The following is a 21,413-nucleotide window of genomic DNA, read 5'->3' as shown; positions in this document are numbered from 1 at the left end:
AATGACGGTAGAACCGTTCTTTTTTTTTTTTACAATAAACTCTCAGAATATTTTAAAATTAAATATACACTTCAAATTAGCAATATCTTTGCAACAGTCAATAAACATTGATTAATAAATATCAAACAATCCCTAAATTATTCCATCTACTATCAAATTATTTTTATTCACTAATCTTTATATGTAATTATTTTCCTAATAATGAATCTTTACACAAGATTTCAATAATTACATGTTGTTACTTAAATTAGATTCTATATGTCTAATAATATAAATTTTTTTGTTTCTTTTTTATGCATTCAAAGTAAAAACATTTGACAACTGGTCAAGTGTTTTATTAATTACTGTACTTTTAAATTATCAAAAGTATTGCACAAACTTCTGTTCAAATATACTACGATACATATATATTGATGTACCATATAAAATTAATATTTGTCTATAAAAATTCTGATCTGTAAAAACTATTATTCCTTCTCAATTATTTTTTAAAAATTCATANCGTCGCGCATTCCCATCTCCGGAAGAAACGCCAGTCGCGTCGTCGATTTAAAGTTAAGACCGATCGAACGAAGAGAGTTCGACGCCATTTTATAAATGCCATGTTCTTTCGAGCGCGAGCTCCCGTCCGCGCTCTCGCTTTCGATCGGCGTGACTCGAGCAGATTTACTCAAAAATGGCATCGTCCCGTTACCGTGGCAACCACCATAATATATATTCAAGGTTATCCCGAAAACGCTTACCGGTGACCTTGCCTATATATATTTTCTCTTTATGGCAAAAATCAATTAGAAAATTTCGTATCCGTTTACGTTAAACGAGAGAAAATTTACTTTTAAATGTAGAAATTACAATTTTATACGTAAATTCGAGATTAAAGTATACAATTGTTTTCTTTTGAATTAAAAATGCAAAAATATGAATTTTAAATTAGCTTCAGAATGTTTTATTAAAGCGTAAAAAATAAATATATAACAATTAAATTGCTATAAAATAAATAATAATAATTATTATAGAAAATTCGCGTGGACCGACGCTACGTTTACAATCAAAGCAGGGAAGCCATCTTTAAAGGCATCAAGTAATTCTTAGAGCAGATAAAGTGACAATCGATAAACATCTTAATTGTATACACACACTTTTAGAAAGAGAAAGAGCTTAAGCATAAACGTTGAACATCCACCCCCTCTGTGTCTTCCCCCGTCCAGAGGTTTTTTTACTATGGTCGGAAGATTCTATTAGACGAAGAGGGGATCGATTCAAAGGGGGTTTACTCACCCCGCACGTTAGAGGCGCCGTATGGGTAGTAAAGGACATTAGCCTGGGCTCAACGGGTGAAAAATCTACCTGGTTAAAGGTAGCGTACATTGTCCTTGAAATGATGTGTGTGACCGTGAAATTCCCGCGTCTGACCCTGAACGGCGTACTTCTGACATACATCCACCGGGTCCCACCCCAACTGACCTTCTTATGTCCTTCGGAGTGATGCGGTGGCCGTGGAACTCAAATGACGTCAGAGGCAACAGATGTGATTGGGTGATCCACTATGAGGGGTTGGGACGTAATAGATGTACGGTAAAGCACGAGAGCGCTCGCTCTCTCTCTCTCTGTGCCTCTCCCCCGTTCCGACATCCCCGTGCAACATCATTGGACGCTACCGTATTTCCGTTCAAGGTAAAATGTGACGTCAACTTCACCGTTTCTTATTACTAAAAATAGTGGTTTGGTAAATGTTATGTATTTAGGTCGAACGATCTCTTAGAGAGAGTCATAAAGGGGTTTTTTTTAAAGGTAGGATGACGATTGTCGATCATCTGACGATCCCAGGTGTTTCAGGGTGTGATTTACGACTTAAACTCTCGCTTCACACTGTAAAAAACTTCTTTTAACAGTTTAAAACAATAATATGACTTTAAAAAAGGTAATAATAAAAATATAAATATCAAAAAAATGGAGGAGCGAAACACCAATTTATACAGGACTATCGAGCGCATTTTAACTTAAAAAATATAACAATAAAATAAAAATACATAGAAGCAATTATTCTTACAATTGCTGACAGTTTTATTTATAATTTTATACATATTTAATGATAAGGAAAGCCGCATTAAAGTTTTTATTAAGGATATTTTAACTGCAGTTTATAGGGAACGAATGAGGAATGATTCGCATGTTAATGTCGCACTTTGCTACCTTTTATAATAATGTAAACGCTAGTAATTGTTGGATATGGCTTTATTACATCCAAACTGGTTTAACTTGTAAAAAAATATATACTTTTAATTACGTAATAAACACAATAAAAATTAGATAATAATTTCGGGGTTTTCCCACATGTTTAAGTAGCGGAAGCATGAAGTCACGCGGCCATCTAGTGGAAGATGTTTGAACTAAACATTAAAATTATTATTATTATTATTTTTTTTTTTTATTAAAACGTTTTAAAGTATTAAAATAATCCTAAAACGTTTAAAAGTGTAAACTTTATAAGTTAAATATATATTAAATTAATATATTTACGTAATAAATTATGATTATAATTAGAAACACTTATTTTTAATAAATACAGAATTAATACTTTTACGAAAATATTTTTTTAATTTGTTGTTTACTGTTGAATAATTAAATAACAGTGAATTAAATTATTTTTATTTGGCTAGTTAGTATAAAATTCATTGCAACTTATGCCGACAGATGGCGGGACGTTAGAGCTACCTTTAACGTTGCCAGATCAGATTATTCTTAAAAATGTGTATCGGGATAGGTCCGTCATCCTCATCATTTATGCATATTGAGGCTGCCATATATCCTTAGTATGAAGATACTTAGCATCACCGAAACATACTTAACTCAGATTTAAACAATATTTTAATAAAATTAAATATTTTAAAATTATACTAATTAGTACAATTAACGGGGGTCGATCGAGATACCAGTTATAATTTTGGAAGCGGTTATGCGCAAAACACTATGGAACGTTACGGGAGGTGGAATGGTAGTTGTAAAGTATAAAAATGGCGTTACGTAACTTTATTAAATTTTAAATTTATTTTTAAAATTTCACAATTATAAAATACATTAAAAGTTATATGTAGAATTACTGTACTTTAAAATTGAATCCATTTTTTAAAATATATTCTTATTTTTATGTAGAATCGACGGCAATTAGTCAAATGTTTTATTTCTATGCTGGTTTCTGAATGTTGGCAACTAATATAAAATTCCTCATTGAATATCATAATATTGACTGATGGTAGAACTTTAGAACGGACCTGGACTGCTTGATTTTTATGCAGAAATAAAGGAGGTTCGATAATTATTTCACCGAAAATTGAGGCTGTATATAGTACTTGTTCCCGCAAGAGTTTACCACATTCTACCAGTACAATGTTGACAACTACGTTATCTATTTTTTCCGCATTGGTGTTTATGACAGGAAGTATGACATGAGTTAAAAAGCATTCTTCTAATGGGGTAAAAAGACAGAGAAATTCGGTATTTTCATCGGCGTAAGTCTCCATATTGTGCTGCGATTTGTAACGATTTTCGTAATTAATCAACAAACGGTGGCACTGTTCTGTTCGTTTTAACGTTAATGGACAGATCGATATATTTGGATTATGTTTTACTTCATTTCTGTTGAGGCCATTAATTGTGGTAATGTAACGCTTCTCTTCGGTAGTTAATATATTTTTCGAAAATACTTGTTCTAACTCATCTTCGTTCATAGATAAAAAACGAATGCTGGATAAGTAAGGAAACATCATATTCCTAATAAAACTGATCTTTGAAGATGCTTCGAGTTGGACACTTTCTTGCGAAAGATATTTATTAGTGGCCCAAGCAAGTATCCCATTGAAAAGGGAGAGTTCTTCTAATGTTTTGTATATAGGCCGTGACACGTACCTGAATATTGTTTCGGGTTCACACTTGGTAAATGCATCTGAACTGAGAATATAATCCCAAGAGTTATCAAACATCGTCCAGCAATGATACTGCAGTAATCTGTCTTTTTCAAAATAAGCGAATTCGTGCATTTGGCAGACATTATCCTGATTCAAATTGGAAAGTAAATAATTTCTGAAATGTTCCTGAAGATCGGCCATTTTATATTCTTTTGCCATTCTGTACATGTTCATAGCATTCTGCAAAGACGTCAACTGAAGATAATTTTCCATCAGGAAACTGAAAAATAAAATAAAAGCGCGAATTTATAAAGCATGAATCATATTTAATTTATATTTCAATATCGTTTTTATGCGTTTTTCCTTTTTGTTCGAGTTTAGGAAGTTTTTATTATAAAATAACCATTAAAATTGTTTCATATTATGAAGTCTAGTAAAGAAAACTAACAGTTATAGGAATACAGGAACAGTTATAGTCATAATCAAAAATATTGTTTCTTTTAAAATCAGTCGATGAACTAAATTAAGATTTCTTTTGTTGTTTCCTTTTTTATTCCCTCTTTTTTTGAGTATGTTCTATTACGGGTATCCTGGAAGAGTCGTTGTTACGATGCCTATTGATTCGCAATTCGTTTTAACCATTCATAAATGAAATAAAGAAAACTTATAAAATAAATATCTATAAGGTAAATAAATATATTTACTTTTTCAATTGAAGAATGTCATCGAGTCTATGTAGAAGAACCAATTCATTGCTTAGTATCACTTCCTGATTTTGCAAATATTCTCTCAGCACTATACTTCTTTCTTCCAAGAGGTGTTTAGGAATGACAACAGTAACTCTTTCTACATTACTAACGTTTATTGTTCGAGTTAGATCGAGTGACATTGTGGTTTACTTTAACTAACTTTGAGACAATGCTTTCAATTAAATAAATTAAAGTTATAATAGTTATCGTAGTAAATACTCGATTGAACAATAATATAGTGTATATTTGTACAAGTTTTCGGGAAAACGACAACTTTTCAAATATTTATACAAAAGTTACTCCTTAATTAGCATTTTAAAACGATAAAAAGTAATTTGATATCCGAACACATTTGCTTCCTAAGTGAAATGCTGAAATATATATATATATATTGAATGAAATGATACTGATATCAATATCGAAACATAAGTACGTTGGATTTTTATAGAAGACAGTCGAAATATAATTCATATTATCGCGTACCGAACTCCGTCTGATGATTAAGCCATTAAGAGTAGGACGAAATTTTGTGCTAATGACATAATTATGTTATGTAGTATGCAAATTTCTACCTATGATATTCTCAATTCCTCTTTACTTTTATCATTTGAAATATATCCAGTATTAATTGATACAGTTTTTGTTTTTACGGTTGAAGACATAAAGTCACACTTTAGTAATATGCTTTTATCATACTTCGTTGAAGAAAAAAGTGCGTTGTTCATTAATTAAGAAACTTGAAATAATGTTTAGATTTAATCGTAAATAAACAATTTTAATACAACAGTTTATTTTTCATTCAGTTTTCTTAGAAAATGAAATTTCACAGAAAATTATGAAATTAGAGAATGGAAAAAGATGAAACTATTGTATTAAAACTGTTCACGAGAGATTGAATCTAAACACTATTTTGAGGCATTTTTATTTTAATATCTGACTGTTTTTCAATACGAATCACTCTGAAACAAAATGAGTCTCATTGGAGAGCCTCGTGATAAACACAATTTCCAATGTTTACCTAAAGCATTGTATTATTACAAAAAATTTCACTGAAAACATTGCTGTTTCCAATTTTAACAGAATCTACTAGATAAGGATTTTTTGGTATAGTCTCTGAATGTTTTGTTTCGATTTCAAATATAATTCCACCCAGTCACAGACAGGGCGTTCCCGTATAGGCCCACATATATGGGTCTATATTTGTTATATTTTGCCAGAGCGAAATTTCTTGCCAGTCAGACGCCGATTCCACCGTTAGATTCAGCATCAAAAGTCCATTAAAACAACGTGGCAGAAGATAGGTGCTCATTAATGGCCGAGTGGATTAAACCACCGAACGTCGGTAGTTGGTCGTGGGTTCGCGCCTGGCTAACGGGTCGGCCACGTAGAGTTTGCCAGGTTTCTTCACGTTAGTAATAGCGAGGTTGATGCCGAAGTTTTAAACGCGAAAACGTGTACGTCGGACGTTCATCACCGCTTTCCTATAAGCTTAGAAGTTTGACAATGGTGTTTGGATAGTCAGTGGAATTATGCTCGACATTCCAAACACCATTGTCAAACTTCTAGGCTTACAGGAAAGCAGTGTTGAACTCGCTATAATATCTAATTAAGGGGCCAGTTTCAATGAAAGATATCACGGAAAGCATTCCCACGATAGCCAACCGAATAAAACAACCCGAAGCCCCAACATAGATATCATTTGAAATTTTAAAGTTATAACCGTATATGTGTAAAAGTTCAAAGATTAAATTATCAAACTAGCACGCAACGTTTAAGGTGGCAATCCATCGTCCAGACGGGTCGAAAAATTACAGAGAAAATATTTTTTGGGGGTGGTTCGTCCGGATATGTCGGATCCTATCCCATTGTAGGCCTGACCGAACCCATAACAGACGTGCTAAAAAGGTCCTCTTGGTGCCAACAGGGGGAAAGAATTAAAAGAAAAAGCTACAATAGAAAATTTACAAAAACATTAAAATAAGCAAATTTTTATGTTGTATGAAATGATACTGATAATTTTTTTAAATTTTAAAATTAGCTATAGACAATTTACATTATTATAATTTAAAAATAATCCGATTGCAAATTGTAAAGGTATGCCTTAAAGTGACGTCACTTTTATCGAAATAATACGGTAAGAGAGGGCGCTTTCTATAGTATAGCCCCGGAGTGTTGTAATTTTTCATTGAGAAAATCCTGAAGGTGAGAGCGATATGGCTATTCGTTTCTGCACCAGGATTTTCAATAATACTTCTTTCGGCTTTGTGGTAAGATCCAGCGAAATTCGCAATTGTTTTACAGTAATCTGCGCATTTTTCTTTAACCTTGTTGCAAAGGTCACTCCGAAGGAAACTTTTAAACTGCTCGAAATTACGAAATTACTTGTTTATAGAGATATTTCTCGTTTATATTAATGATCGGGGCTTATATAATCGAATAAATAAAAACTTAAAGCTACGTGACCGGTGCAGTAGCATACAAAGTCATACTTTACTTTTTCCTCCTTGCTAAACAACTATAAAAACTGATAAAATGCACTGATTTTTAAATCGACATATGAAGATTATAAATTTATTTAAGGACTTATTTTATTGAATAAATATGTTAACGTGTCTCTATGCATTTGTTGATGTGCTGATATTTATATATCAACACATCAACATATATATGGTGACTGATGACTTGCTAGGATTAAGGGATACAGATGCAGTTCTGAGTGAGGCAGGTTGGTACCTTGTATGTGTAGACCTTCGGTTCCTTTGATACTTTTATTCCCGTGGGCGTGGTCTACGGCTCCAAAAAGTTCCCGACTGTCTCATTTGGAGCTGCATTTGTACCGATGTGAATGGCTACTGGCTGAGATTTTCATTTTGCCATTGGTTTATTAGGCCAATAATTTTTTAAAATGCTTTACTTACTACTGTAATAATCAAGCCTAGTTTCATTGTAATGCAATTTGTTTGTTATCTTTAGTATGAAATGATATCTAATTTTCTGAAAATGTTTTTCAGAGACATGTTGGATTACCTTGTGCATATTCAACGGAAGCTACTTTCCAAACTAAGGTATATTATATTTTAAATTTAATATAAGAGGTATTTAAGATGATAATTTCACCATACCTTTTAATAGCCATTCAAATTGCATCTTCTTGAAAATGGTCCTTCCACGGAGGTCACTGTCACCCGGGACGACGCCCTCCATTATTATAAACAGATGATGATGATTCGTCGCTTGGAAGCTGCAGCCAATAATATGTACAAAGAAAAAACCATTAGAGGATTTTGTCATTTATATTCAGGACAGGTAAATTATTATTATAAATACCAAATATGATAGAACTCCAATTATCCAAATTGATTCAGATAATCAAAATTCAGATAAGTGGATTAACACACAAAGAATAAAATGTACAGGATAACAGCACAAAATTGTACACATACTATATTTATTCATCAATATGCAAGTAACATCTTACTGATCTTTTGGATCTGTTGCTTCAAATAGGCATCACTGAACATGCAGTCGCACGATGTAAGAAAAAGGAAGTGTCATGTCAGTGGGAGAGAGAAAAGAGGACAAGTGATGGTTCGGATAATTGGACATTCCATTAATTGGCATTCAGATAATTGGAGTTCCATTGTATTATAGAATACCAAGTAGTTATGAGTAAATCATCCACACAGCACTGGCAAAATATTTGCTCAGCATTTGGTAAATACTAAATGTGGGAAATTGGCTTAAAATTTTCATTGATACTCTTAAAATCAGTTCATAAAGTTGAGTTATTTTTGGATAGAAACTTAAAATCAAAGGTTGGATCATTTATCTGAAAATAATAAATTATGTATCCAACCTTTATTTCATTTTCAACATACTTTAAAAACATAATTCAGTCTTTAATCAATCTTCAGTTTTCTTAGTTTAGCATACATGGATGTACAGAGTTCATATTGAATTTGTTTACTTATTATGAAAGTAGTGTCTGTGATAACTGTACAAATTCAATGATTCCAAACTTTAAAACTTGACTAGTTTGCATCAGTTTTTTTTCTTTCCTCAGAATCTTCTGTACTGAATCTCCTGTTATGTGTTCCTTGAAAATATGGTTTTCAACATTTGCTCTTCTTGTTCTCCTCCTGGACTGCCATGCTTGCACAGTGTATTCAACATAAAATGTTTTAAACAATTCATAATTAATATAAATATTTACTCTGCTACAAGTTTTTTTTATATAAAATATATGTAATATTTTAGTATTACAAATTTTTGAGTCTGTGTTTAGTTTAATATACAAAAATACTTTGGAACCGAGTGATTATTTTATCCAGCATTGTTAAAAATCCTATGTTTGTTTTGCTTAATTTTAATAAGTTATTTATTTAATTTCAATCAAGAATGATAAGTTGTTATAAAATATTTCATGTAAAATTTTTGAATATANTTCAATTTTCATATAAACATTACAAACTATACACATGTAATTTACATTTGTACAATTTGATATTTTAATTAATTTAATTAAATTATGAGTTGTCATTATAATTAACAGTGTTCTTGTTCTTTATAGTAAAGACTGTCAAATTCTGCAAGTTGTGAAAAATAAAAACGATTTCATCTTGAATATAATCATCTCTATATTCCTTGTCCACTACTGGTACAAATGCCTGTCCATTACTAAATATCTCAATTTTTTCAATGTCCACTACTGAAACATTTTCAACCTTACAAAATAAATTAAATTAAAATGTATTCGACGAGATTGACATAATTAAAATCCTTACAGTGAGTGAAGAAAGATTTTGTCTAACAGACAATATAACTTTTAAGCCATAAGGCTTCTAAATAGGGGTCCAGTTTCAAAAAAGTCGAAAAATTTTCCTTAAAGTGTCCACTACCGGTGCGTTTACCTTAATAAAGTTTAGTATAATTAGTTATACATTATTAATACATAATTAATTATAATAGATTAATCAATTTATTTTTCAATGTCAATAAATATGGGATTACCAAAGTGTTAGTTAATATTATATAAGTTTTTCTGAACAGTTTTAACTATTCTTATAATGTTGAAGTGTATTTTCTCTAATTCTAAGACCACCGTGTTTTTTCACACTGAAATTTGCTTTGCTCTAATTACAATCTTACAATCTTAAATGAAGTATTCAAATATTTTAAAATAAAAACTTAACCATTTGTTCACACACTTTAAGGACGAGAAGCAGGATGTGCCAGAGGTAAAGGAGGCTCAATGCATATGTATTCATCTAACTTCTTTGGAGGAAATGGAATTGTAGGTGCTCAGGTGAGTTCAGTTTTTATGATGTATTATTAAATTCCTTGATTACAAAAATATTTCACTAGTTTTAGTTAGTTTTATATGAATAGTTTATTCAACTTTTGAAAGGAGAGAGAATTCATAATTATAAGTTTAAAAGTTAATCTTAATTTGAGCATAATATGAGGTTTGATATTTTTTGAAAAAATGTGGGTATGCAAAAATTAAATTGTCAGCCTATTGGCTGAGGCTGTAAACATTTTAGACTGCTGTTTTGGAGATCCGGGACCCAAAATAGCAAACCCACAAAAATTTTCACAGATGGTCTGACTTGGCTATATTGGGCCTCCCCTCACCACCTGACTACTTCATTACAGGCCTGAATGAATCTAAGATATACAGGATCTTCAGAATGAATGCTACATTTTAAAATTATTGTAATTGTATAATTGTGTTAATTATTATCTGAGAAGTAAACAACATACACCAATTAATACAGTAACCATCTGAGTTTCATCTCCCATCTGCATTTGAACATCTTGTTGTCCACTACTTCTAGGAAGCTCTGTAAATGAAAATGACAACTCCATAACAGAGAAGGCTTTTTGTGTTCTGCAGTTTGCATAGTCTGAATCACTTGCCATTGGACAATATGAGTAACCTATGGGAGCCATAGAATTGTGGCTGCCATGGGAAGAGTGACAATGGATGTGCTAAAATGAGCATAGGAATCATTTGAGTTCTTGGATAATAATTAACCAAATTAACATAAATACAATAATTTAAAATGTTAGCATTCTTTTTGGAAGGAAAGACTCTCTTAATGCCTACAAGATGGAGAGAGTTTAAAAAAAAAATATTCTTGAAACTACATTTATTGAAATTTTGTTTTCTAATTTTTGTGTAATATTATATCTGTTTCAAATTTTATCTAATATCAAAATGCAGATTTTTTGAATTACTTTAGAAACGATTGAGAGTATTTCTATTAAACCATAATAAAGCATTAGATGTTGCCTATTTTTACATTTCAATATCATTTATGCTATTGTTGCAATTTTCATCATAGCACACTAAAGAATTTATAATGTTGCACCTATAACATTGATATATTTATACCTGATTTTTTAATAAAATTTGAAATTTAATACTTGATATTTGGTAATTTGTAAATAATTTCATAATTTAAAACATGCATTGTATTCTTAGGTACCATTAGGTGCAGGAATTGCATTTGGTTTAAAATATCTTGATAAAGATGACATATGCCTTGCATTATATGGAGATGGTGCTGCAAATCAAGGCCAAGTTTTTGAAGCGTATAATATTGCTAAATTATGGAATCTCCCTGTAATATTTATATGTGAAAATAATGGTTATGGAATGGGAACGAGTGCTGATAGGGCTGCAGCTTCCACGGATTATTATACTAGAGGTGATTACATACCAGGTATTTGGGTAAGTTAGTTATGTTTTTTTTAGTAGTTTGAATAATGTCAAGTGTCAAGTGAATTTTATTCACTTCACACTTCGAGAAATTAGTAATATATAATTACTTTTCAAGTCAGAGATTCAAGAAATGCTTTTGCAAGGCTACGTGCAAATCAAAACAGTGTAAATGCAAAGATTCAGGAATTTTTTGAATTAGTAAATGACATTCAAGTCTTGATTCAAAAAAATAGTGTTACATTAACTTTAAATGAGGGGATTTTTTTAAATTCGTTGTTGTTTTCAACATTGAACAAAATAATTGCTGATAATAATTTAATTGATTTTAAAAATATTTGACTTAAATAAAGTAATTGTTTCTCTTTTTGTGTTTTTGTTGAAATTTGCAATATATAACATTATCTGAACCTTGGTGGATAGTGTCGAGGTTGATAGAGTTTAAAATTAAATTCTTTCTTTCATATTTTGATGTTCACCTGACTTGAATAAGGTTGACATTACCTGGGTAATCTCAATATTACCCAAATTTTGCATGCTACTCTTAACATTTATTTTAAAAATAGAAACTGTGAATATGGAAATTCAGACACGTGTGATGAAACCTTTAAAAACAGCAAAAACAATTTACAGTTGATGCCCCCATAACACTGTTTATTATTCCGTTTTATATGAATTCCATGTTGTACGAGTCACTTAGATTTTACAAATACGTGAGTCATTCACAGCCCGGCAAACGTATTTGTAAAATCTAAGTGACTCATACAACATGGAATTCATATAAAACGGAATAATCAACACTGTTATAGGGGGGGTCGACTGTAATTCTGAATGTTTTCAATTATTTTTAAACAACATCCTCAGGTAGAATACAAATCAAACTTACAAGTTAGTGAAAATAGAATATAACAGATAATTTTTGCTAAATTTGATTTTGTATTCTACCTGAGGATGGTCTTTAAAAATGACCGAAAGTGTTTGTAATTAAATTGTTTTTGTTGTTTTAAAGCTTTCATGAGTGTCTGAACATTTATATAAAGTAAATAAATGGCATTTAAATAATTTTAGTATGAAATTTTTCAAGACATGTTAATTGAAATTATCATGATAACAATAATTATAGAACTTTTTAATGTTCCGCTTAAAATATTTACTATCTAGATTTCAATTTCCGATTGAGATTTAGACAGAAACACAGATCAATAACAGTGTCTGATGATATTTAAATTAAATACAGTAGAGCATCGTTTATCCGAACCAATTGGGGACTGGGGTTGTTCGGATAACTTATTTTTCGGATAACTGATTATGTACGAAAAAATACATTAACCTATCCCTTGTTGAAATTTTTCTCCGTTGTGTGTCGCTTCGCGTTGAATTTTCGTCAATGTTAAGCCTAATGTAAACTTTTTAAAATAATAATAGTGGCTATTGTATCGTTAAAAATTATTTCTTTCTTTTTTACAAACAAAATAAATATATTGAAAAATATAAAAACAAAAAAAATTTATACTTTAGAAGTTATCTAGTATCAAAAACGTTCGATTCAGCATGATACAGTCCTCAGAAAAACACTATACAAAAGTGACAGTGCTGCCAGCTAAAACACATACACAAACATAAAAAATATTGGAGTAGCCATTGGATATAACCAAAGATTGCAGTGCCACAGCACTAGCGAAAATTTAAATTTGCCGACTGGAATTCTTTCGGATAAACGACGCTCTACCGTATTTACATATTTATGTGAACTCAATTGCATTATGACTAAGTTATTTATATCATGTTATGTATTGCATGCTGACATTTCATTGTAACAGAATATTTGCTTCAACTAACTCAGCTCTTCAAACTGCTTTAGTTGAAGTTACTTTGAACTATTTAAGTATTGTTGGAATATAAACTCATCATTGAACAAGTGAAAGGATTGATGTAAGAAGGCACCAGATAATAATAATAACTAACAGCATTTCATACTTGAATGTAAATACATAAAACAAGTGCATCTTTATATCTGCTTTCTTTGCAATACAAACATGTAACAACAAAATAAAGTTTTGATGTTACACGTTGATTTTATTTTATTGATGTTATTTTATTTTATTTTAGAAATAAAATAAAATAAAACTTTATTTCTAAATAAAGTTTTTTTAGAAATGCTTACATTTCTAAAAAAACTTTTTACTCAAAAAGTAGTTTGAATTCAAATAAAATCATTTTGATGAAATTATTATTTGAATTTTTTAACTTTAACACTTTGCCATTTTGAATGTTTAATTAGTATTTAAAGTTTATATGTAGTTGAGTCATTAAATATTTGGACTCATGGATGGAGAAACAGAAAACTATTAAACTTTTACTAATAAAAAGCATTATTATATACATTTATTTTTCAACATACGAGTCATTTTGCTCTACACACTTTCTCCAATGGCAGACAAGATCTTCAAATGCCTTTTGATGAATGCTAGAGGAAGACTGCTCAAAAATTTGGTCACTTCCTTCAGTTTTGAACAGCATCTGCTACTTGAAACTAGTAAGGTCTGCAAACTGCATAGGAAATGAAAAGGAGTTCTTTTTGTTTTTCGTTCACAGCAATGCACCCTTTCACACTGTCACAAAAGTGACAGTTGAATAATGTGATTTTAAGAACTTCCACACCTAAACAGTCTTGATCTCTCTTCTAGTGATTTTACTTTTTTTGAGAGTTGAAATACACCTGGTTGGACAACACTTCTTGTCGGTTGAAGTGAAGGAAAAAGTGGCCAAATTTCTGAGCAACCTTTCTTCAACATTCTTCAAAAGGCAATTGAAGATATTGTCTACCACTGGAGAAAGTGTGTAGAACAAACTGACTTGTATATTGAAAAGTAAATGTATATAATGATGCCTTTTATTATTGAAAAGTTTTCTATTTCTCCATATATGTGAATCCAAAGGCTTATTTACTCAACTATGTAATTTCAAATTAGAAATTAAATAATATATTTTAGTTTGATTGATTAATGTTTTGATAAATTAACGAATTGTTTAATTTATTATAATATTAATTAAAACTTGATTTTAATTAATATTAATTTATTTCCATTATTTTATTTCAATACTTATATTACAGGTAGATGGTATGGATATTTTAGCTGTAAGAGAAGCAACTTTCTTTGGTGCAGAGTTATGTAGATCTGGAAAGGGTCCGCTAGTCATGGAAGTTGCAACTTACCGTTACCACGGTCACAGTATGAGTGATCCTGGAACCAGGTGGAACATATTAAATTAATATCTGTTATATTTAAAATCCTGATTTGATTTAAAATTGGCAGAAATTTCTTTTTAGCAAACAAATGAGACAATTTAATGAAAATGTTCAAATTAAAAAGTCAATAAATAATTATTAAAATAATAAATAAAAACTAAGAACCATTTAATGTGTTTGTAATATTAAATGATAAAATCTAACTTTGTCATTTTTAAATGAATATACAACAATTTTATGTTCATTAATTTTATTTTTTACTTAATTCATATTAATTATATTATTTATTTGATGATGTAATAATATATTATAATAAAAAGAAAATAATTCATGTGTCAAAATATTTTACATTTTAATAGTTATCGAACCAGAGAAGAAATTCAAGAAGTGAGACAAACTCGTGATCCGATCACTTCTTTTAGAGAAAAAATAATTACTGCCAATCTTGTCACCAGTGAGGAATTAAAGGTAGTGTATTTTTTATCTGTCTACTAACTATATATTTTGTATTAACATTTTTATCAAATACAGGTAATATTCGTATTTCATTATTTCAATACATAACTTAAGGAATTAGGAAAATTGCATTATCTATAACTATTAATTCTAAGTTTCTAATTTTACTTATTTTCTTTTAATGTAGCAGTCTTCAGTAATTGTTTAGAAACATTTACTAATATATTCTATTGAGAATTTCTACATTGTTGACATCCAGATAATCTTTATAAGAATTTATTTAAAATCAACACAACTTTTATTATATATATAAACTAACTTATATAAAACACAATTACATATTTTTTCAATTGGCTGTTAATTATCATGACCACAAATGATTTTAGGGTGACTGTTTTATCATTTCAATTTTATTTACTCTAATATGCATTTTGGATGTATACATTCATCCCTCTTCAGTTGGGTACAATATTCTTATTCTTACAATTAGTTATTTCCAGGGTGATATTCAGCGGGTTCACACAGGTTCGGCCGAACCCGTTGTTAACATTTTCAAAGTTTTCCGAACCTTGTTGAACACATGTAACATTTCTCAGTGGTTTTGTTTCTTTTAAAAAGTATATTAAAATATACGTATTACACTCTGTAACACTACTAAACTAGAGCCTTATACCACGTTCACCTTAGTACGACCTCCCTCGACCGTTTCAATCTCGACTGAAACGAGGTTCAATCGCGATCCACTCAAGAGAGTTCTTGAACTAAATCCAGTCATAAGAGAGATCCCACAATCCCACGCGCGCGAGAAAATACAAGATGGCTGCGGAACACGTGTCGTAATAAAATACATATATACAAAACAAACCATTTTGAACACTTTTTTATTATTTATAAAAAAAAAATATAGCTCTGGCATAAACAATGTTAAATTTTAACTGGCTTAATTTGGTGAATGCATCTTTTTTGTTTATATGGGTATCTTAAGGTCAGTTTTTGCGCTAATTTTGCTGATGCACCATTTGAGCAAATAAAAATAAAAAAAATGTTAAGGAAAAATTTTGTTAGCGAACCCTTTGTTAAATATTTCGAATATCACCACTGGTTATTTCCTTTCTATTTCTATCACAGACCAACTTTTGCCCGTTAAAATATGGATGCAGACATCTTGTTATGTACCAAATGTATTGATTCTGGTTGGTCACTTTTGAATTGCTTCTGATTTTCATCAGCTGCAGTTGAAAATAGAGTACAATTTTTTGTTCTGGATATTCAAGTCTTCAATTGTTATCATGTGCAAACAATGGATCCAATGTAAATTACCACATTTTTCAAGGAAATCAGTGTGTTCACTCCAATTAACACTTAACATTGGTCAATTAAGCACTATTGTGAGTATAATTATCTTATGTATTGATAATAAAACAATTTTGCTAGTAATGTGAGAGGTTGAGGGTCCTAGTTGCTTTGGACCCCTATACAACTGCACAGGTTGCACAAATGATAGTTATGTCACTGATCTGAAATTAACAGAGAATTTTTGTAATTTAAACTTTGATCTAGACTAAAACCCAGTGTGACTAACCCAATGTGAACTTCTCTGCAACATCAATCTGCTATTCCTTCAACTAATTTTGTCAACTAAGTTACTTTTATTTTGATGAGATATGTTTTGAGATCTTATTATGTTAAAATAACCAAGTAAAAGTTTTGTTCAAGAAAAAAATTATATAAATTATATACAGTGTATAGGATAATAAAACAAAACAATACTCTTTACTCCAAGAAAATTCTGAAGAAACATTGCATTATGTGTTATGTTGCAGTTTATTTTCCCAGTAACTTCAGAATGGGGGTCAACATTGTTTTTAATATTTGGCATGAGAAATAGAAGGGGTTGAGTAAAGAATATGTCCTATCACATATGTGGCTGTGGCTGAAAACACATTTATTATTATTTATTGTTGTCACTCTTAAACAATTTTTAATCATTATATTTATTAATTTTTTAAATTGTTACTTAGAGTATATTAGCTGAAATTTATGACATTTCTTTAATACCATATCATTCATCAATATACAAAGTAAAGAAATATAAAATTGATAAAAAAATATATAGAAACCAATAGTGTACAAACTTCAAAGTTTGTTTTATAGGCTTTCTTTGTCCTTCAGATACAAATAAGCAGTAGTGATATTCAGCGGGTTCGCACAGGTTTGGCTGAACCCATTGTTAACATTTTCAAAGTTTTCAAAAATACATTAAAATATATGTATTATACTCTGTAACACTACTAAACTAGAGCCTTATACCCCATTCGCCTTGGTACGATCTCCATCGACTGTTTCAATCACGATCGATTCAAGAGAGTTCTTGAAACTAGATCCAGTTATAAGAGATATCCCACAATCCCACAAGCACGAGAAAATACAAGATGGCTGCGGAACATGTGTTGGGCTATATAATAAGATACGAATCCCATATCATATGGGTATCTTAAGATCAGTTTTTGCACTAATGTTGCTAATGCACCATTTGAGCAAAAAAAAATTGTTAAGGAAAAATTTTCTGTTAGCAAACCCTTTGCTGCAAATAAGGTATGTTACATGCTTACTATGAGCTTAGCCAAGCCTACAATTTGGCAGCTGGGTGTTAAGAGATAAATTTAATTTTTGGTTAGATCCTAATTAAAATAAACATTTTACTTACAAAAATATTTGTTTCTATTTCTACAGAAAATTGAACAGGATGTTCGTAAAGAAGTTGAAGAAGCTACAGAAGTAGCAAAATCATCTAAAGAAATTCCATTGGAAGAGATGTTTGCAGATATTTATGTAGAGCCTATAAAACAAAAAATCAGAGGAGTGACACCTTTTACAGAACATACACACAAAAGAATTTCAACACCATTGAATGCTAAGTGATTCAGATTAATTTAACTTTAATTAATTATGCAGAAGAAGAAAGAAAATATGTAATTAGAATGTAAAAGTTTTTTATCTTTAAAATGTCCAGATGGAAACTATTTAAAAATTGTTTCTATCTAATTAAAGTGTTATATATGTGAATTGTGTGTAATGTTAAATATTCTGAACTGACTTGAAAAGTTAAAGTTTTGGTTTCTCAGATTAAAATGTCTTACGAGTATTATAATTTAGAAATTTTAATTCCTAAAATTGATTACCTGAATTAAGATAAATCCTATAATAATAATTTAATTGCTAATTAAATGATATAGGATTTGTCCTAATACAATTAATGACCTTTGGTCTGTATCCCAATTCACCAGCAACCTTCTTAAAAAGTTGATAGTAATCATTTAATGTTCTCATCTAAGAATTTATTTTGTAATATACAAACAATTATCTTTGTTATGAAACTGGCCCATTTCCAAAAACACAATTTAATCAAAAATAAGTATTTATTTAGAAACATTTCCAGCATGATAATTGCCTTTGAGTTTCTTGGATTTGGCTCACTTATTAAAAAAAAATACTATTTGATTTGTTGGTGTGAGATAGCAGTCTTCAAATTTTTTCCATTATGAGGGAGTGTAATTTGCAGTGGATTAGCTTTTATATATCCTGGATCCAGACCACCATAAGAGTTCCTACTCAGCCAAATTACAAAATCTGCTATTCTGAAGGGATCCATTCTGAAGTCTAATTTAGGAATACAGTATGTTTTAAAAATTCAAAATAACTTTGAATATTTTAACCCCAAACACAGCTTGAAGTAAACAAATACATGCTATTAATTAAACTTTACTAAAACTCTAATCTCAATAATTTTTTTATTTAAATATAAGGGTTTTATTCTGTAAGTTTATTAAAAACAGTATAAGATATTGTATGTGAGAGTTTAAATAAATTGAGTCTGGGAAGCTTACATTTTATTTGTAATCAGGGTCACATTACAGCTTCATGGAGCCTGGGAAAATTGAATTAGGGGTCCCATTCACTGTTTGTTTCAAATTTTTTTAGTGTCTTCGTTTGTTTTTTAGAGTGACCTCTGGCTTATTAAATTCTGAATTGTGCCGGTGCATCCTGCTCTTGCGCCACACCAGCAATGTAGTGCCCTAGATTTAAATTTCGATATTCTTACTACAGTAATGAGTTAAAAAAAGATTGGTTTGTGGGTGCCCCAGACAAATTGACCTTTTTGCCCATATATACAGGATAATGTGCCACTGTTTTTAAGGTGCAGTGTCTTTTTAATTTAGTAATTTCTGTATGGCTTTACTTTTGTATCTGTGGGGAATAATGTATATCAGCAAAATAGTAAAGAAATAGGATATTACAATTTTTAAAATGTAAAAGTTTCTTACAATATCCCATTCCTAAACTTAAACTATTAAGCTATTTATATACAGTATAAAATAATGAATACAACCCGATTCTTAATCCAGCTGAACTAAGTGTTTCTCAACATGGGAGGCACGCCCCACCAAGGGACAATTTGAATGCTTTAGGGTCGATGAGCAAATAATTAATATTTGTTGCATTTTCACTTCAGTTCTATATATAGTCATATATATATATATTCTGAACTTTACTGTTTTTTCATATTGCTTCATATTATTATTATTAACCATTTCTTGAGAATTTTTTACTCAGTACTTGAACTGTCCTTTCCTTTTATTTTCTTATTCAAAGATGCTATGTTTTTTTTTTCACATCAGGATTTTAAAGATGCTTTGGTGGGGCATGGCCAAAAAGATTGAGAAACACTGGGCTAGACGATTACTACGCAATTTGGCACGGGACAGGCCGCCATTTCTTGTTAAATACATTAAATAAATTAATTTAAAATTTAGAATATTGTGGAAGAAAAGAGTAGCCCGAAACTGGACTCGAATCCGAATCTTCTGCCCTGGTGGCCTGCCTGATGCCAAGTTATCATTTAGCCTTATAGCCCGATAAAGTATCCGTCTGTTCGTTTGATATTTATAATAAGCAATAAAAAGAAAAAAATACACACCTTTTTCGAAGATGTTACATTAATTGGAGAACGATTTTCTATTACGCTTAATGCAAGTGATTTTCATAATTTGAAAGCAGACGAACTACTCGTTACGGCAGCGCCCTCTTCCACTTTCAATCATTATTCATTCCGATAATGTAAATTATATGAATAATTTAAAAAATTGGATTCTATAATGCTTTTTAAATTAACTTAAATGCATTGCCGATAAAAAATTTAAGTGTATTCATAAAATTTATTTCCAAGATTTAGTTTATTCCAAAATTTAAAATATTCAGCGGCTCCCCGTTCCTCACCAACTGGCCGCCTTATAGTGGGTCTAGCCCAGGGGTCGGCAGTTTGACAAGTGAGAAGATCCAAATTGTCATGAAAACAGGATAACAAAAGTACCAGAGAGCCGCATATTAATTTAAATGTGNGCGGGAAATTTGAAAATTGAAATCCGAGATCACGCGCGCCATAGTGCCGATTCGGCACCAATAATTAAATAAAAATAATGAGACGCTTTAAGCAAAAACTGAATTGCGCATAGTAAAATTGAAGAAAAATTAGACAGGTAATAATTTTTTCAGATTTTTCACACAATTAGGATTTTTACACGAACTAATTAAAAATCGATTGGTGCCTAATCGGCACTAGGCGCGTGCCGACGGGTTAAGGGAAACTGGCCTCTATTTAGGCGTTACAGACGTGGAGAAAACCCGGAAAACTTCACTTGACCAGCCCATTCGAGCGAGGCTTGAACCCTCAACCGAACTCCCAGTATTCAGGGAATGGAACCATTTGGTCACTGGTGGGCACAAGAGATTCAGCTCGTCCAGTGTTTGATACACTGTTGTGGCATAATTCCGAACGTTAAACAGTAATTTTCCGTTTGTCCTTGCACTGTATCGTCACGTAATGCATGTTCTTAATTATAGTTCGGAACTATTGGACACAATGTTAAGGCAAACAGAATAAAATAATTGATATTGTTATAAAAATTGTTATGTCGATATTACATGTTTCATTAAGTAATGACACTATTACTTACCCTGTTGTTATACATAACATGTCTATTGGTCAAAAAATGACTCTTAGGATTTCTAAATTTTTGAACCCGGGGACCTTGAAATATCAAGAATTGCCAAAATAAAAAACATTTGAAATATTTTCCTGTATTTGTATTTGTGCGTGTGTGTATGGGGAATATGATTTTGTTCACCCTGTTTGAAGCTTAACCACTCAGCCATACGGTCGTCGCACAGCGTAAGATTTCGCGAATCTAGCGGGACAAAATTATTTTAAAAATGGAACAATTTAGTGGCCTCACTGCAAAGAGAATCACTATCATTTTCTCGTGTGTTTG

The 21,413-nt window shown here is 30.8% G+C and overlaps 1 protein-coding gene across 1 annotated transcript; it reads left to right on the top strand.

Moving 5' to 3' along the window:
- The first annotated feature begins 1,470 nt into the window (after window positions 1-1,470).
- Window positions 1,471-18,150, top strand: LOC111623146 (probable pyruvate dehydrogenase E1 component subunit alpha, mitochondrial). Its single transcript, XM_023365630.1, has 8 exons — window positions 1,471-1,674; window positions 7,666-7,719; window positions 7,787-7,981; window positions 9,867-9,959; window positions 11,142-11,390; window positions 14,494-14,633; window positions 14,988-15,096; window positions 17,818-18,150. The coding sequence occupies exons 1-8, from the start codon at window positions 1,471-1,473 to the stop codon at window positions 18,004-18,006; spliced, it is 1,233 nt and encodes a 410-aa protein (XP_023221398.1). The 3' UTR covers window positions 18,007-18,150.
- Window positions 18,151-21,413: the final 3,263 nt, after the last annotated feature.

This window comes from Centruroides sculpturatus, unplaced genomic scaffold (genome assembly GCF_000671375.1).
Source record: "Centruroides sculpturatus isolate CEXI.00-Female unplaced genomic scaffold, Cexi_2.0 scaffold136, whole genome shotgun sequence".
Taxonomy (NCBI): domain Eukaryota; kingdom Metazoa; phylum Arthropoda; class Arachnida; order Scorpiones; family Buthidae; genus Centruroides; species Centruroides sculpturatus.
This window is presented reverse-complemented; position numbering and strand designations above follow the sequence as displayed.